Source organism: Falco punctatus, assembly GCF_963210335.1.
Source record: "Falco punctatus genome assembly, chromosome: 19".
Taxonomy (NCBI): domain Eukaryota; kingdom Metazoa; phylum Chordata; class Aves; order Falconiformes; family Falconidae; genus Falco; species Falco punctatus.
The window spans coordinates 4,915,214-4,934,149 of NC_137599.1; the positions used below are offsets into that span (position 1 = coordinate 4,915,214).

Here is an 18,936-nt window from a genome sequence, read left to right on the forward strand (position 1 = left end):
CTTGGCAGCTGTTTGGACTGAATAAGAAAACCACCCTTCCCCCATACGATTCCAGGACCCTTTCCTGGGGTTTCTATGGAAACTCAGCTGCTTTTAAAAATATCTGCTCCTTCCCCCAGTGGAGGAGACTCAAATGGCTAATATCCTCCTGACCAGTTCTCCCCTTTGGATGGGCTGTTTGCTCATTGACCCACCTGATCAAGGGCTTTCCCTTGCTCCGGCTTGGCAGTTGCATTGCTACAGGTTAAAGCAGCAGCTAAATTCAAAAAGCCATCACAAGATACAAACACTGGAAACCTGGACCATGAAGAGCTCCCAGCTCCCAGGAGGCAAAACCCAGGAGCTCCTTCCATAGCTCTTCAGCGTTTGGTGAGACCATGGGGTGAAGATCCCTCATCCTGGCCAGCGCTGCATGACGTGGCAGCTCAGCTTTGTTCACCAGTCACTGGGCAAAAGCTGAAGGACTTTGGGGTCTGGCCCAAGTGTATCTTTGCATCTCTTTTGCACGAAAGCCTGCCAGAAAACACCCTGGTGTGTCCACACCTGGTGCGCTGGCATTGGATGTGGACCAGACAGGCAGCATCCCTGCCTCTCCCAGGCCACGCACAACCTCTGACCCCACCGACTTTGGCATCGGGCAGGAAACCACCCCCAAGCCTGCTGGCTTCCCGACACTCATTACTTCTGACAGGCACCACTGCCTGCCCGTGTTTGCCATAACAACCGTTTCCAGGCAGTTGTGCATCCTGGAAGCACAAGTCCCGGCACTTTAAATCAGTCTAAACAGTTTCACAGACAAAACATCTTGTCAGCATCTACACAATCTCTCCTGATTGAACCAGTGATGGATGTGACACATCAAAACCACAGTGCCTTATACTTTTTCTCTGTTTGCTAAAGCTCTCTGGGAGAGGCTGGGGAAGCAGCTTAGAGAAGCGCAGGGCAAGAGACCCGTGCTTTGCTGACATACAAAGCACATTCAGAAAACATCCTGTGATTAATAGCTTACATTAAAGCACAAATTGTTACTTATCCTCCCATCTTTTCATGCACTCCTCACAGTTTCTCTAAATAGCACCACAGATGATTTAGAGAGGCTGCAGTGCTTAGCAGAGGTTGAGGTAGTGGGTTTTGCAGGTGTTTGCATTATATTTTGCCAAACATTTGCTCTGTCTGACTCTCCAGATTTCTGGGATAGAGCAAAAAGAGAACCCTGGACAGCAAGATCTCCAGGAGTGAACATCAGGTTCTGCGTCATTTACAGGTTAGGACATCTGGAGCCAGAAACGTTGCAATGATGATTTTGCTGGAAGAACTGATCTCTGCCCTGCAGAGACCCAGCGAGATGCTTGCAGGGAGTGGCAGGGTGAGCAGCTCTGAAGCAAGGGCTTGAGGACCAGCAGAGGATTTGACATGCTGAAAGGGTTTTGTGGGCAAGCAGCATGCTAGCCAGCCCTCTCTCCTGCTAATAGCGCAATATGCTCGTGCATTTGCAGCTGCACGTGTACATATCTACGTCTGCATTTATCTGGGTAGGTACTGAGCTCTCTGCCCCTCCAGAAGCCCTGCTCTCATGGAGCTAGCTAGTTACCCACAAAATAATGAGATCTTGCTTTAAAGTAAGGAGATTTAAATGAAAGAACATGAGTACCTTTCATTTACTGTCTGGCTTTTCAGCCTTTTCAGTCACACTTGCAGCCTTCCCACTGCAACTCAGAGCCCAGAGCTGTGCTTTGTAATGACATCGGTGCACAAGTTCACATCTCATCAGAAAAGCTGATGCTTTAAGGAAAACATTTAAGTTTTTCATAATAAAATCAGTAAAGCTGGCAACCATGTAATCTGAAGTATACATTTCCAGCCCTTTTCCCTGGCATGGACAGCTGTCAGGCTGATAACTCTGCCAAAGCTAAAGTTTGTCCAGATTACTTAGCAAATACACATAAGTACTACAGGAGAGAATCCACAAACAAGTCACTAATCCAAAAAAGCTGAATTCAAAAGGATGACTGCAAGTTTGCTATTCCTGGCATGCTTAGAGCATATAGATACGAGTAATTCTGGCGGTAGGATTAAACACAATTTGTGCTTTCAGTCATGTGAAAGAAAGTATATTAGGTCGTGAGAAAAGCAGCGTGACTGAGGTTTTTCCCCATTTTAATAGCATGAGACTTTATCTGATGTTTTACCCCGGCTTTTTCAGCATAGGGCAGCCCTCCTGCCAACCTCTTGTACCGCAGGAAAATTGCAGGTACCCAAATGGGAGAGAAAAATGCTCTTTGCATAATAGGACAAGACAGTGTTTTAAATAACTTCTGAAGAGCTCAATCACAGGGGAGCCCAAGGAGCGGGGCCGAAGTGTAGTACCTGTTGCATGGCCCATAATATATATTGCTTTAATATGTTGTTAATATGCACCTCCCCAAGGCATTCCTGTGTTTTCTCATGAAAGATTAAAGAGAAGGCAATTTCTGCTAATCACACAATTTTTCTAGATTGCTCCCTCACATTTTGCTGAAGGGGAAAGAGAGGGCAGCCTCCCCTCTCTCCAAACATCCTGGGGAGGGAGTTTATTTCCCAGGAAAATCATTCCACGGCAAGGCATTCCTGTGATGCACCAAGGGAGCAACCCAGCTGCCTCCGAGAGGGCAGGCGGTGCTGCCATGGTCTGCAGGCGACCCCTCTGCTCCCGCCTGCTTTTCTAAATGTTTCCACTTCAGAGCCCCCCAGGCAGCATGTGTAGGGTGGAAAATCCTCCTGCAGTCTGTAGTACAGCACGGAGCCTTCCCGTCATAGCTCTCAGCTCTTGGTGAGGTGACTCAAGGCTTCTTACTGGGAGGAATAAAGGCAGCAAAGCCAATTTTTTGGCTATCAACCTATTAAAAGCTGGTTCATGGACTACATGCAATGACACCTGAGGAGAGGGACCTCAAAGCATGTGGGAGTGACCAGCCCTGGGTGTGAGCATCCCTGGGGCCCGGGGCACTGGCTCTGGCTGCCAACACAGGGGTTGCCTGACCACTCGGCAGCGGTTTATTTCCAACCCCTGCCAACCATCCTCCCTCCCCAACGGGGCAAAGCCAAGGGAGGGGAAGGGTGATGGCCAGCAGTCCTGGTGCCTCAGTTCCCTCTCCTGCCAAGTGTAAAACAAACTCACAAGAAGTGACAAGTACTTGCTGAAGGGGAGTAAAATCCAGTGCAATTCTTTAGGCAACAAGGTTTTTCCCGTTAAAAAATGTCAAGTCATCAAAACCAAGCTTTTTTACATCGTAAGGACAGCGTCTGGTGCACAAGGAGGATTTCTTCTGAATTGAAGTGAACAATTTTTTTCAAGTTCTAGAAAGAAAAAAACGTCCTTTTTTCCTTTTGAGTCAGAGTAATTTTTTATTTAGCCTAAGTGAATTATTACAACAAAGATGAGATGGTGGCACCTGCAATCCCAATCCAGCCAGCTCCAGGCCTCTCAAATCCATACCACAAGACTGGCTGTCCCTGCAACACCATGCTCAGGACCAGTCTTTTCTGCTGCATTGCTTGGTAGACACAAACTCCCCAGACAAGGAGGTTTTTGCACATGATTCTTCTTTCTGCCACAAGCTCTGAGCGGGAGGTGAGGGCTCTGCCTCATTCAACGTGCAGCCCAAGGGGGAAAGCCCTTATCTGCAATGAGCACTATCCCCTAAGGATCCAGACAGAAAATCGATAGGAGTGCAGAGATCTGCTGGCTCTGAAGTGCTAAGGAGATAGGAGGCCATCATGCATGATTAGATATGCTGATTATCTGCTGATTTTTAGCAGACGGATTCCCTTAGCAGCTGCCTCTGGCTCCTCTATCCCTCATTTGTCCTCTGCCTCTGCTGTCAGCTTTCCTGGGTTAGTACCAGGTGTGGTTCCCTGTTTTCACACACCCCTGAGCTCGGGGACCTTGTGCAGAGGTCTGCTTGGTTTTTAAAGAGCATGAAGGAGCACAGAGGAGGGGTGGGGGCTTCTGAAAAGGTCCCATTTTGGTTTCCCTCGTGAGATGCCACCTCTTACTGCAAATTTTGCACCCGTGCCAAAGTTCAACAGTAAAGGTAAACTGAACTAGCCCATTTTAGGGATTCTTGCTCCTTGCTATTTGCGATGCTCTGCCAAGTTTCACTGTACTCCAGTTTAAGCTGCTTCTCAGAGTCACGATTTAGTATTTCCCTGAGTCAGGATAACAAGGTTGCCTTGTGGGCTGCAAGGTACGGCCATGATACAGCAGATTCCCCTTGCAGGGCAGGTTTTTCTAGTGACCAAAGCAATAGCAATAATTGGCAGCAGCACTAAATGGAAGTTACTACCATATGTGCACGTTCACGTGCACGTGTAACCACTCTCTCTACACGGGCCCCGCAATCAGTTGCATGCAGCTGCTCTGCAAAGGGGACAGATCTTCGGTTTGTACAAGTTGAGTAAGGTGCCTGGAACACTGTGATCCACACCTAGAAGCATTGCAGTCAGATTTTCAGGAGCTTATCATGCTTCCATCCAGGCAAAGCTCCAAGGTCTTCCAGAGGATCCGCAAAGGAGGAAAAATGTCTACGTGCACGGAGTTACTCATCACCTTTCTAGCCTTTAGCTCATACTAAGAGAGTTTCTGATTTTAGACGAACTTTGGAGAAGAGGGATAGTAAATGCTCTGAATAGGAAAAGAGGGAATTATTAAACCAATGTATCTTAACAGCTAACAACAACAGAATTTCAACTGTCTTAAAGCCTAATAAATACCCTCTCTTGACATGCAGGGGAGACACTGGAAAGAGTATGGCATCAAGTGATGAGGCAGAGCAATCCACTGAAGCCTTCCAGCTGGGCTCTGTTCTCAGCTGTGTCATGGCCTGAGACTGAGCTCCCCGTGTCTCCGTTCTCCTGCCGCACGTGGCTGGGACCAGTTAATCAACCCACCTCTTCTTCTTGCCTTCTCTGCTTAGGCTGCAAGATACTGGGCAAGGGGCCGCTGTGGTCCGTATATAGTACAACTCTTCTGAGCGGCAACAGGGCTTCCAAATAGTTTAATGCAAATGTCAGGGAATATATCATTAGATCTGCAGTCATTCCTAATAGTGCTTCATAAAGGCTATTTTGTGTTTCCATCACTTTTGTGGCAGTGCTTAGAATTGGACTAAAAGCAGTGGGTATGGTAGATAGCAAAGCATTTCACTGCCAGTCAGAGGTGAGAAAGAGGAGAACAACAAATTCTGCCTTTATTTCTTCTGCAGTCCATCTACTCTTAAATATTAGTATCAGCAGGTACAATCTGAGTACGGTACTTCAATGGGTTTGTTTTTATGATGTTTACAGCTGTAAACCAGCCAAGTATGACATGCAATTTCCCTAAAGAGCTTAAACACTCGCAAGCCTAGTCACATCCAAACGAGCCTCAGCTCTTTGCAGAATAAGGCAACTGCACTGGCACATTTCTACCAACCCCCAAAATCATTGCCCAGGACAGACCTCTGGAAGAAGCAGGAGACTTATTGCAGGAAGAATAGAAAGTGCATGCCCTCAGCTCAGCTGTAAATCCTGGCTCTGGTTTTTAGGCTAAAGGAAATGATTATAATGATTATTTTGGGGGTTTTGGGTTTGTTTTTTGTTTTTGTTTTTTGTTTTTTGTTTTTTTTTTTTTGGCATTCTGGCAAGGCAGGAGCGCAGTGTGGCTCACAGTGCTTACAAGATCAGACAGCAGAGGTCCCTACTTCAGTATCCACCTCCTTTTACCACTGTTGTAGCCATTAAATAGAAGTAGGCACTGCCTGGCACTTCAGGTGAGAAGAAAGTTCAGAAGGAATAGTTACAGGTACATAAAACACGTATCTTAAATAGAGATCGCTAGCACTAAAACAATTGAAGTCCACCCGAAGGAAGAGCTTAGAAATAAGCACCTATACCTGGATTTATGGATATAAGAAAGAGTAGAGAAATCGGAGCCTGCAGCTGAAACCCTGAGCCCAGGAGGGAAAGGTCCTGCCAGCAGCCCCCTCCCCCCAGCCTCCATCAACCGCCTCAAAGGAATGGAACCTGCCCCTGCCTCAGCCTAAGGTACCCTGGGAGCAGGGGTATGCCTCAACAGGAAAATACTGGAAGAAAAGTAAGAAGGACTGAGAGGCCCCATTATCAGTTTAATTGCATAAAGAAAGCCCCTATGATTACTAGAAGGATTTTTGCCTAGTGAATAGCTTTTCTTTTAAATTAGGGGAAATATCTACCTGTTCAGATAAGGCACATGCCAATGGGATGCTCATTAACCTACGTGTATTTGCTTTGTTGGACTTGACTGATAATTAAAGTCTCTCCTTTTGCTTCCCTTGGGAATTAAAGGGTCTTACTGTCTCTGCATAGCTCCGTCATGAATAACCCCTGAGGCAACAGGCTTGTCTGGGAGAACTTCTGCAGAGGACCCTGAGGTGGGACCTACCCTGGGCAGTGCTCCTCCAAGCTGAGCCTGGATGAGAGCCAAAGGAGAGGTTGGAAGGAGAGCCTTCCCCAGCCCGTGTCAGCGGGAGCTTCGGGATCTCTGTCCTGGCTCTAGATGCTCTGCACCACGAGCTGGTGTCCTTCTGCTCAGGGACGTGGGAAGGGGGAGATTTGAGGCTCGAACTCGATAAGCCAGGCTTGCAGCTCCCTCTTGTAAGGGCTGCAGAGCCGTGACTGGTTTGTGAGGGCTCAGAGCGGTGCAGCCCTTGGTGTGACGGTGGTGGAGGCACCGAGCAGCTGAAGGAGCAGAGCAGGTTCCTCCAGCATCTGACTGGAGCGTGGGCTGAGGTGTAAGGGCTCCTCCCTTGACCCCCCTCCAGCCATCCAGGGGTACCCTCAGTGTCCACCTAAAGAAACCTCCTCTTCAGAGGAAACACCCCCTGTTCCTCCTCCTCTTTCTCAAAACGGATGGCTCTCTCCTTTCTTTTTGCCCATTTCCTGGCCCTGGCAGGTCCGATGCTATTTGTCCTGACGGTTTTTAGCTAAAATCTCCAGAATAAGCCACCTCCCCAAGACAGAGCATGAAAGGCTGCAAAGGAAAACAGCTGTTCTTTCCCCTGGGAGCACGAGTGGGCTCCCACACGGTGGGGCAGGCAAGCAGGGCGAGTGTCCCCTGTGTCCTTTAAAGCTCCAGCTGTGCAGAAAGAAACGACTCAACACGGTCTCTGGGAGAAGGCGGCTCCTGTTTCCCTCCAAAGCAAAGACCTTCACCTGCATTCAGACGCCCTCATGTTACATCAACATGGGGATCACCGATGCCCGTAAATTCATAAATCTCCAGGATAGCGCCCAAAGCTCATCAGTTCAGCAGTCCCTCAATTAAAAAACTCTCCCACTGGACCCAGGCCTCACGGAGCACAGGTCTCCAGGGGGAAGGCTCTTCTGCTTTTAACACAGCTGATTGCTGCAGCTGGGCATTGCTGCAGTAACTCAGCACCGTCCTGCTAGCTGGAGGTGGCTGCGTTGCTCCTGCAATGATTAATGAAGATTAAACGGGTGTGGGATGGGAACGGGGGCCCATAAGTTCAGCCCAGCTCCCTTGGGTCTGATTGCTACCCCCCCCACCCCACCCCCTGTGAAGTTGGGAGGCAGCACCCTGCTGCCTGGGGAGGGGGTGTTAAAGGGATTAGAGCTGTTAAAGACTGCAGGTGGCTCAGCCTGCTGTGGGTTGGTGGCTTGTACCTGAGCAGAGGAGAGCTTGAGGATGGAGTGGGAGGCAGTTTCTCTTTCCTACGTCTCTGGAGGCACCTGTCTGCACTGGTTTTTTGGTAAGCATTTGAAAGGCTACTCTCTCAGTACTGCTGTACCTGGCAGATCCCTCATACCAAGATGACTGAGCAAATTCATCAAAGACCAGAATCCCGTAGCTCTGAGATACCAGGTTTTATTGTTTCCTTGAACAGCCTTTCCTCTTTCAAGCTTTCCAAAGGCACCAAACCGGGAGTTCAGCCCTGCCCCTGCCTGCTCTTGCTGCAGTGAGAGAGCGATCAGGCCCAGGGAGATTTGCTGTGTGTTTGCTCAGAACTGGCACTGCTGCCTGCTCGCTGCTTTCCAGCTCAAGGACTAATGCTGAGAAAGGCACTTTGAGCACAAAGTTATCTAGAGAGCTTTTGTGCCAAACTTGTGACTTATACGCGAGATTAATTCTTACCTCCCAAATTTTTTCATGTTAAGGAGGAAAAGAAATGTTCTGTCAATGGCCAATAAATTCTTTCACAGACTTTCCACTGGAGGGAAACAGAAATAAAATACAGCAGCCCAGGATTTCAATATCAAACGCTTAACTCCCTCAGAACTGAACTGCTCAGATGCTCAACAGCCATCAGAGGCATCGCTTCACCCGGAGTAGCTCAGCACCTCCTGGTCGCAAATGCCATCTGGGTGGCAGCACAGACCCCTCGGCAGAGCAGGGCAGCTCCTATTAACCTCCAGAGGTGGAAACATCTCTGTCACTCTGCCATTTGAGAAACAAATGAGCTGCCTCTAGCTGATGACCACCTTCAGGCAGATGCTGGAGTTTGGCACAGCCGACTCGGAGCTCTCCAGAAAGCCTCGCTCGGGTGGCGATGTGTGTTGTCACACAGATGTGCCCGTTGTAACACCCACGGGTGTCCGGAGCAGCTGGGTGCTTGTGCAGGATCGGGTGGGTGGTCTGTGTGTTGCTTGCTTTGGCTCAAACTCTATGTAAAAGGTTGCTGGATGGTTTGGCACAGGTACCTGCAGCCTCTGCAGCGCAGTGGGTTAAACCTTCCTCTCCTCTTCCTCTTGCTCTTCAGGGGTAAGACACTTTTCTGCTCTGGATTTTTAACCAATTCCTCACGCAAAGCTGGGGAGAGGCTAACAAGCATCCACACACATACCTGCTTGCCTAAGCTTTGCTCGAGCCCATGCCCTGGGCTGAGCCAGAGGAGCCAAAGTGTTACCAGAAATCTGTAGGTGTAGCGAAAAACCCATCTCTGTCATCTGTTGGGTTTCAGTGCTGGTGAAACTTAGACTAAAGTGGTATTTTGCTCAGTGCCTTATAAATGCCAGGGCAAGAGCTGCTGCTTGACAAGGAGGTGAGCAACCTCTGGGGCTGCTTCTCTGCTTTTCCTCCATCAGGGTGTAGGGTTCAAAGCCCAGCCTGCTCGCTGCCCTCCCAGCACTGCCAGAGCGCCATGGGGCTGTGCAGGGTCCAGCTAGCAAACGCTCCTCAGCGTTTTGCTCCTTCCCTGCTCTGCCTTAACCTCTCTGAGGGCATCTCTGAGCCACCGGGTCAGACCAGGCAGCTCTGTGTGCCCATGCCTGTGCTGATCCCACCTTCTGGGCCGTCTGGTTTCTCAGACACCTGCTATGTCTGAAGGGGTTTAATGTCAAAATAGACTTCAAGAGCTTTGAAGAAGTGATCTCCAGGCAAGCACGAACTTGGAGTGATAGGGCATGGCTACGCAAATGATAAACTCTGCTCCATGCCCAGACTGTGAGCACGTTTTGCATGCATTTTGCTGAGGTGCCACATGTGCTGACTCCAGGTTTGCTGGGTCCCTTTCTATGGCTCTCCTTCTCTGACACGATGATGCCTTCGGAGCAGGGAGGAGGCACCAGCTGCAATTCCTCTGCACCGCCACTTATTTCTAAGCCTTAAGTGGCTTTCAGTGAAAGACTGGGAAAAGTTATAAGAAGAGTGGGGTGAAACATCACCCCCAGCAATTTCAGCTCGAGACTTGGCTGAGGGCATTTACCAGACGCCTGTTACCGAGTCCCTCAGTCTGTCACACAAGAACATGAAAGCAGAGCCTGTAGGACACACCAGGTCACCTGGGCAATGCCCCCCTGGCTGGCTCTGCTCTCCCCAAAACCACTTCAGATGTTTCTCTAAACTTATTGTTAGATCCCAGAAGTGGTGGAGGCTCCACTTCCCAGGCAACCTACTGCAGGGTTTCGTTTTCCTTTTCATTAGGTAGCTTTCCTTAACACCCAAACCAAATCTTTCTTCCTGCAACTTAAACCTATTATTTCCCATGTTACCTAACATGGCCAAGGAGAACTTGTTCCTGCCTTTCTCTTCACAGCTCTGTCTCATGCACTTGAAAGCTGTATTTATCTTCACAACATCTCTGCCTTGCCATTATCTCGAGCAAACAGATGGGAGCAGAGGAGCCAAGGCTGGGGGTTTGGGCTTCGTTTTAGATATCCAGAAGTTAGAAGTCTAAACTAATTGTGTGATGCTCGCTGTTGTGCCTAGCACAGGCTTCTCCGGCTGGCACTAGCCTGAAAGGGCTTCCCCGTGCCCTCCCTCAAGCCCACCGTTTTTGTACTGTGATCTTCAGCTTCCCTCTTTGTGTTTCGGGATAGGACAAGGGGAATTCAGGGTGCTGCTTTCCAAAGCATCTCAGTTTCTGTAGCCCCAAAGCACCCATCGCTTCTAATGGGAGTGGAGGAGGTCTGCCAGAGGGGTGCAAGCACAGCAGCCTTGTGGCAGCGGGCGCCACGTGTGCTGCACAGCATCAGGGAGAGCCATCCTTACGGGGAAAAAGCAATTTTGAGGCGTGTCTCAGGAAAACTCGTTATTTTCAAGTTTACTGATAATGCTGTTTTTCATGTGCAAAGCAACTGTCTCGCTTCATCAGAGCAAACAGCATATATTGGTTGCTCCTCCCTTTTGATTACTTTTTAATGCTAAGTTTGTGTAACGTTTGAATTTTGGAAGGGGCATAAGGCTGTAACAGGTAGGAGGTAAAGCTTGGTTGGTTTGGAGTAAGGGAGGCATAATAATTTTTTCCAGTTTAAAAAAAAATTAGTTTGATGCTAATACATGTTGTAAATTCAAGCTGTTAATTGGAAAAAAATAAGATTTCAGTCCTTCTGGTGTGTGTCAATCAGGCACTTTGAGGAAAAAACAAGCTTTGATTATTTTTCATTTGAAGTTATGTTTCATTTCAAAAATTCCACCAGTTGGACTTTTTATTAACTGAAAATCACTCAAGAAATGCTAGAATTGTAAGAGATGTATTCAGTTAATTTCTAAAGTATTTTTTAAAATATTTTTTTTAATTAATAATGCTTTGAAGGTCAGGGTTTTTTCCCCCTCACCCTCTAGAATCGCCAGCACACACACCATCCAATTGCTTCTTTACTCAGCTCAATGCATGTGTGGGTCAAAAGGGAATTTCAGCCCCTGGCAAAAGGAGGGCCAGGGCAGGCAGGGCTGCCTGAGCTTCCAGGGAGCTGCTGAATTTTGGTTTATAAACCCTTCACCACCTGCCCTCTGAAAAATCCCAGTGTTTTGCCAGTTGCTCTTTGCCAAGTTTGAACAAATTTGAACTAAACCAAGTGAAAAAAAAAAAAAAAAAAAAAAAAAGCAATAAAAATGGGGAGAGCGAGAGACAGAATGCTTTGAGATGGGATGTTTTGGGTTGAGATGCTTTTATTCTGAGGAGGGGCTTCCTTAAAGTGAAAAGGTTAAAATAAAATAAAAAAAAAAAGGGAAAAAGCTCACTTAACCTCACAGTAAACCAAAACCAACAAGGTTTGGCTGTACCAATGGCAAATGGACTATTCCTACACTTAAACTTATTTCCTAAAGAAGACTTTTCTCAAACACCACCACATTGCAGTCTAGCCCCAAATCCTAATAAAACAGGGAAAAACTCACTGAGCTGGAGAACTCTGAGCCAGCTCCGCTGTGAACCAGAGGACCTTTGCCAATGGGAGCTGTGCAGGATGACAGCTCCGAGCCCAGGTAGCTCACACTGTTTTCTCTATTGGCACGGGATAATCTCTGAAAACCGGGACCAGCAGCTTTTGCTATGCAAGGTTAATATGTGAGAGCAGCGGCGGATCCCTTCCCCAGAGCCTTGCCAGGGCTGCCTGTCCCATCTTGTCTCTGGCAGGCTGCCCCGGGGAGGAGAAGGGCGAGTGCTTGTTGGTGCCGTAGGATGTTCACACTCGCCTCCATCTGCTAACATGACCCTCTGCCTCCCTCCGAGCCTCCTGCCCGTTGCCCACAAAGCTTTGCAATGCTTTGAGTACCAAACAAATCTGGTTTAGTAGGGCAGCTTGCAAACCCACTTAATGGGACCTTGTTACCCAGCCGACCTCCTTCCCTGGGAAGTTTGCCAAGGAACTGGGATCAGGGTAGTGCATTTCAGTGGCTGAGTGACAGCTCAGCATCCCACCAAGCATAACTATTTGTGGCGTTCCCGTCTCCTGACTGTGCTAGCTGCGAGTACTGTGGAACCAGGACTTGGCAGCAAGAGTTCATGGCTCTTTTTGACTCGCTTCCCATATCCAGTCCAGCTGATGCAAAGACCACTGCCACGGCAGGACACCTTCTTTGATGCGAGTTCTATGTAGTTACTAAAATAATTGGGATGTAAAGCAAAACGGTATCTTTCTCTTTCAAACACAAGGCACAGAGCGCCTGGATGATGCCTCCGTTTTCTGGGAAAGTGAAATCTCTGCGGCACCTTCTAGCAAGTGTAGTCCTTGGCCTGGATCCATGCGAAGATTGGCCTGGCTGGTTGGATCCGTATGAAGTAACTCTAGAAGGAAACCAGTCCCCTGAGATCTGTGTCTTCTGGGGTAGATTGTGATGAGCTGCAGAGCCTGCATCACCTGCTGTGGCATCCCACTGACAAATAGCAGGGTTGGGAAATGTCTGTCCTCTGCAGTGGAATCCTTCCAGGTGATCATGGGACCATGCTCCTGCTTTTCACATTTTCCTAAAATATTAGGTGGCAATGACAAATACCCTCAGTTTTCCCCCATCCTGGGATCAAAGATCAGAGTCCTCCTTTGGTTCTGTGTCTGGCAGTTGGAGGGATGTTCCCAAAGACTCAGGCGGGACAGACTTCTGGATCAGAAGAGGCACCGTGCTCTCCCCTGCTTTTCCAGGCAGGGCTGCAAATGGCAACGGCCTGTGGGAAGCGATTTGTTGCTCACTGTGTATGGTGGGGAGAAACAAGCATCATCCAGGAGAGAGAATTTTTAGTGAAGTCCTTTGCAGTTATCATCAGTGTTCGTTCACAGCAAGTACGGTTTGCGAAAGACCTAAGGTAAATATTCTGTGTTCCCAGCCCGTTCTGTATTGAAGCAGGGGAAACTAAATTGCTCCCTTTTAGCGCATACCACAGGTGTCTGAGCAGAAAGGAAAGCAGGTTACACCCAACATCTCTAAAGAGAAGCCTCAGCCACCTTTACTAGCTAATTCTGCAGGCTACACGCTCAACCCAGACAGGAACGTGGTGCTATGGAGTTAAAGGACAGCCTGAACTGGAGAACCTGGACAAGAACAAGATATGCCTGCAACCATCTGCCAAATCTTGCAGCCATCAGTCAAATACCACCACCTAGAAGCAACACAGGAGATGTCTCACAGGAGACCAGTTTCTCCTATGCACACTGCACCTGAAGCACACACGCTATCCCATCGTCAACCCAATGTACAACAACAATGCAAGAGATCCCCACCACCACCCTTGAACCGAGGGGCAGAGGGATGCATTCAGGAGCGTCTCAGTGTCTGCAACTTAGATGCCATGTGGGCCAGAAAAAATTATGCTGGGGAGCTGCGTTTGGGAAAAGTTTTCAAATTAAGATTTAAGTTTGTTGTGCAGTGTCTTCTGGAAGCTGGCAGAGGTCTTGCTTTCGACATTGTGTTGTTTTGGTATTTCTTAACCTAGAGATGACAGGTGTGTCAGGGGATAGCGAAACACGACATCCAAAGGCTGTCTGAAATCCAAAATTGAGTCTAACATTCTCTCTTTAAAACACAGAATGTGAAATAATTCTTCACAAGACCGTGGGGTATTCAGTGTTGTGGGTGCTCTCCTCATGCAGTCACTCCTGAACCACTGTCCTCTTCTTTTGGGCAATGACTGAATAGGTGGCACCTCCTGGGCAATGCCTATGGTAGAGACACCCATAGTGACATCCCTCTTTGGGATGGCTGGTCCAAGCTTGGGATGGTGACAAGTATCAGGTTCAATGCTTCTCCTTCTCCCTGCATGGCCACACCACATAGCTGTGGTGTTTGGTGATTCATGTTACTCCCATCCAGTGGCAGCTGTGGAGAAAGGAAACACATGACACTGACATAATCCTTGCTCCTCCCATGCCAACATCCCGTTTTGCCTGGCTTGGGGGGTATCCATAGTTAAAGGGTCACGATCTCCTTTCCCTTTGACATGAAGAGCTTTAGCACTCTTCCCTTCCATCTCTTCTACCTCACCGCCCCCTTTCCCTCCAGAGCAAACCACATTGAAAAGGTTCAAGCCGATCTCATTAGTGCTTTGACGCTACCAGAGCGTTCTGGTCTAACACATCAAGGACAGGCTGCAACCGCGTCCCTGAGACGCGTTGTTGAGAGCACGTCAAACACATCAAGGCTTAACTCCTCCTAGGATATACGTTACCCACGCGCTCTGCCTTTCACCTCCTCAGTGGGCGTCAGGACCTCACTTATGGACCTCAAGCTGCGGAACAGCTGAACCTTCAGAAGGAAGTGGAGAGGTTGGCTGCCTACTGGCTCTAGCATTTGCTGAGGGGGTGTTTGGCTGCTCCTGCCAGAAGCAAAAGCTGCTCTGCATGGACCTGTTAAAAAAGAGTAAGTCTGGCTGTAAATAGGCATTTCACCATGAGCGCGCTGCTTACAAATGTAATTGTGGCGGGGTGACGGCTCACCAACACACATGCAGAAAGAACTACCCTAATGTAAACGCAAAAGGGATAAAACTTACTCCCAATCAATTATTCGCCCCAAATGAACATGACCAGATAGTGAAGCTGCAACAGTGCGTACTACATCAAGAACAAGCCACACCAGTGTTACTTCAGTGAGAAGGTCCTACCGAAAGCTCAGAGTAGAGCCTGCCAGCCATCTCTGGGGCAACAGGTTATGTCCTCCACTGTTGCAGTTACTTCAACAAGGCTGAGAAAGACCTGTTGGGACACCCCTCAAAAGGTTCCCAGGTTCCCACCACCTGTGCTTGTAGTCACTATGGTATCAGAGAGGAGAGCAGTATGAACTCTCTTGAATCATCAGCTATGATCGATGTTTGTGGCCAATTGAACCAAGACTGGCAAGGTGTTGTCATTTTTCTATAGCTCAGTAGCTTCAGAGGGTGTGAAGCCGCCTTCCTGATCTTCCTGGCAGGCTGCAGACATCATCCTGTTTGTTGTTATGTGGCAGAGGTCCCAAAGAGGGTGAGAGACTCCCAAATGTGCCCGGGGCCCTGAGGCATCCTTCTCTGCTGGGGACCAAGTAATCCAGATGTTGGTATGGCTGTGGACAGTGAGGTGGAGGAGGTGGGAAGGCAGTCAAAGTATCAGTAGCTATCATTGCCGAGAGCAGTCGTGTCTCAGGAACGTAACGGCCCATCCGCCACCTCACCTGGAAATGGGACATTGGTGGCAAGTCAGATGGGTCCCGGGCTAAAGAGCTGGGAGCGCATTGACCCGGCAGAATGGATTGGTCATGGAATAAGGTATAAAAGTTGGAGTAAGTCTGGCGTGTTTGTCACCTCCCTTCCCTTTAGCAATCACGATAGGCACGAATCCCTTTGCCCTCCCCAGCCAACCTTCCTTCGGGCAGGCTTGTCAGGTACTTACCCTAAACCGAAATCTGATCGTAGCTAACGACTTGAGTGATTTTAGTATCTTCTCATGCTCGTTCTACAGACAGGGAGCAGCCTCAGTGACTGCTCACCAGCACTGATGCAAGGTGGCTATGGCCCACCCAGCTGCACCAGCTATGGCCACCGTGAAGCTCCCCAGCCTGTCACACTGCAGGGACCCTGCAATCAACAGCAATCAAACCCATGTGGCATCTCCTCTGTCTGGGCACCTTGTGGCACTCAGAAGGGATAGAGGTGGCAGCTGAAGCGTTCCTTTCCCCGTGGGGCACAGAGGCCATGTGCTCCCTGCCTAACATTATGCTCCTAACAGGAGCATCTCTGAAGTTCAATTTGTCCTCTCAGATCTTGCCTGCAAGATCTGTAGGCTCTGGGCCAACTCTGCTCTTCATCATGCTCCAAAGTAGCTGATGCTGCTCATTACTTCTGTCATTGATGCCAGTTGATCATGTACAACTGACCAAATGAGAGATTTTCCCCATGAAACTCCATAATGTCCCCACTCCCTGGACTCCGACTCTTCCCGCATGCCAACTGTGAAAGAAACATTTCTATTTTTAGCTTTGAGGTGTTGGCAAGAAATGCAGCGTATGGATCTGCATGACAAACAGTCAGGTAACAGCACAGCCCTGATCCTGGGCCTTTGTTTCCTTCTGCCTCTACCAAGGATTGCAAACCTTGGTGCTTAATCTAGGGCCCTAATTGCCTGTCAGCCACTCTCCCAAATGCAAATGAGATGGAACAGTAGGTAAGGGTTTTCATGACAAAGTGCATGAGGGATTGAAAAAGCTTTATGTAGGTTGCGTTCAATAATGTCTGTGTTTAAAGTCTGGAGTGCTTACTCTATCAATTTTCTCCTTTCTCCCCTTCAGAATTTTATTTTCAAACAGGGAAAAATCTTATTTAAGGTCACACAGAGGTTATGTTTTAAGAAGTTTGCAGTGCATATCTTCAGGCTAGGTTAAAATTCCCTTAATGATTGTAGCAGTCTTGACTGGGGTTCATTTCTTCTGCTGCCTTTATCTTAAACCTTCCTGAATTCTGTTAGAGCTATGATGCTGCTAACATGGCACGACACCAAGGACTGAAGACACTCTTCTCCCCCCCTGCCCCCCCTTTTTTTTTTTTAGACCTACAATAGTGGTTTGTTGTCTCTTTTTGTCTTCCTCCCTCTGTTTTCCCATGGCTTCTAGTTGACAGAAATGAGCTGCTTAGCTCTGTGGTCAAGATACTGGCAAAAATGCAGCAATTCTCTTTATTCTAGAGGAAACTGGGCACATTCTCTGTGTATTAGAACATCCATCCCTTTTTCTCTAGTATAACAAATCCCTTTGCGCAGGCTCACTACATGCCAACTGTGTCACCTTTCAAATTATAACCTCAAGATGGGGCAAAAGCACCACCCCACCCCTTTGGTGGGATGCAAACCCCAAAACTTGACTGCACCCAGGAATTCAAAGGCCTGTGGCGTTGTGCTGTGGGAAAGTCCACTGTAAATGCGGAGCAACCACACTGAGCCTTCCTCCACGGTGCTTGCAGCTCCAACCCAACCTCCATCTCCCATCACAAACCCTTTGAGTACAGAGCCACAGTCTGTCTAGCTGGTGAAACACCTTTGGAGAGGAGAAAGATGCTGTGCGCTAATAAATAATGAGAAGTGATGATCCTACCCGGGGGCTAGCAGGGAGGTAGAGCTGCAAATTCAATGAACAGGTGCAATTTGCACCCCCACAACCAAATACATGAAACAGCCTACAACTAAATTAATTACTGCTGAAAGGCCAGGGCCGCTCGTGGGACAGCCAGGGATGTACTTTGGCTTCTATCCGGATTTAAGACCTTGACTTAAGAGGCCTTGTCTCCACTCTTGTGCTTATAAAGGGGAATATGACCCTGTATTTGCAAGGACAGAATATAGCACAGATAAATTGCTCTTATATTAGCTAAGGTCTTAAAGAAAAATCACTGGATCACAGGCTGTGTGGCCATTCATTGCATGGGACAGCTGCCAGGGCCCTGCTCAAGGTCCCTCAAACGCTGTCACCTCTGGGTCTGCATTAGGTGCCACCCACCAGCTGAGCTCCCACCACCATCAAGCACCCCCAGCCCGAAATGACTTGTGAGCACTGCTGATTGCTCCCCAAACAGGCTCCCGCTGCTCCTGCAGGGACTCCAAACACTTTGTCCATCTTCCTTCTCTGCCCACACTTAAGTTAACCCTCTACTGGGATTACTCTCATCTTGGACTTTGAGTCCCTTCCGAACTGTGCAGAGCTTCAGAGGCATCTAACATGTTTCTTTATTAGTTGTCCCAGCTTTCATCCCATGAGCTTTGTTGGGATGCAGTTCCATGGTTTCAAGTGATTTATAAGCTTAAGGGCTCTCCTAACTTTCTTATTGATGACTCTGCTTCCTTTCCACCACCTCTGGCTTTGGCCAGATTGTCCCAGCAGCAACCAGCTGTGTGCAGAGGGACTGCTGGGTCAATAATTATCCATTCACAGGCAAACAACCCCTACCAGGAAGATGGTCATTTTGGTCACTCGTCTGGTGTTGCCATTGCTAAAGATTTACTGCCAGGACAGTGTATTCTGGGTGTTCCCAGAGGAACAGGCAATGGGCAACCTAAGGAAGGTCAAGGGAAATCAGTTTCTTCTATGATTTCTTGTTCGTGTGACCAGAATTTCTCCATGTACAAATGCATTAATATTCTTCTGCCCCTGTTTGAAATGCTTTGCCTTGGTCTGCCTTTGCCTTTATACTCACTCAATCACAAGTGGTGTCCTACACTTGTCCCTAGGCCAGTGATAACCCCTGGCTCTTCCTCCTCTCTTTTCTAGCCGGTGTTCTCATCACATAGCAGAAATAACATAAACATAAGCACAGTCATAAATACAAATGAAGAGGATAATGCAATTTCTGAATTCAGTGATAGTCATCAAGACTATATTGGTAATATTATGGTGTTCTCTCTCTCAATTGTTATGTAGCTACCATTACTGCTGGTGCTGAATATTATCCCACTCCTGCAGTTCAGGAGAGAATATATACCTAGACCCGTGCTACCACATCGATTCGCAATGTATGCACAGCCCGCCCTTCAGTTACTTGCATTCTGCATCCTCGAGTAAATTCAGTGAGTGAATAGAAAACACAGGAGAATCAAGGTACCTGACTCCCCTACACGATACATCTATGCTGTGCTCCAAAATAAAGGCAGGAGGTAGCCTTGTTAATCTTAACTTTTCTGGAACTCAGTACAATGTCTATCTTTAATGCTTTCTCCCCCATGAGCCATCCCCCCCCCCCATCAACAGATTCGTTG

The 18,936-nt window shown here is 48.2% G+C and overlaps 1 protein-coding gene across 5 annotated transcripts in view; it reads right to left on the bottom strand.

Annotated features, from left to right (window-relative positions):
• LOC308055493 (acid-sensing ion channel 2-like) overlaps nt 1-18,936 on the bottom strand; it is a 103,820-nt gene that overhangs the window by 54,156 nt on the left and 30,728 nt on the right. For 2 of the 5 annotated variants that reach the window (XR_013924536.1, XM_080369470.1), the window contains exon 2: nt 13,933-14,571. Coding sequence is in view for 2 of the 5 variants with exons in the window: in XM_080369470.1 (XP_080225596.1) it covers nt 14,509-14,571 (63 nt within the window). In the remaining 3 variants the exon portion in view is untranslated. Of the gene's footprint in view, nt 15,371-18,936 lie in introns of all 5 variants that reach the window. The other 3 variants (XR_013924538.1, XM_080369469.1, XR_013924537.1) reach the window with 3 other exon arrangements.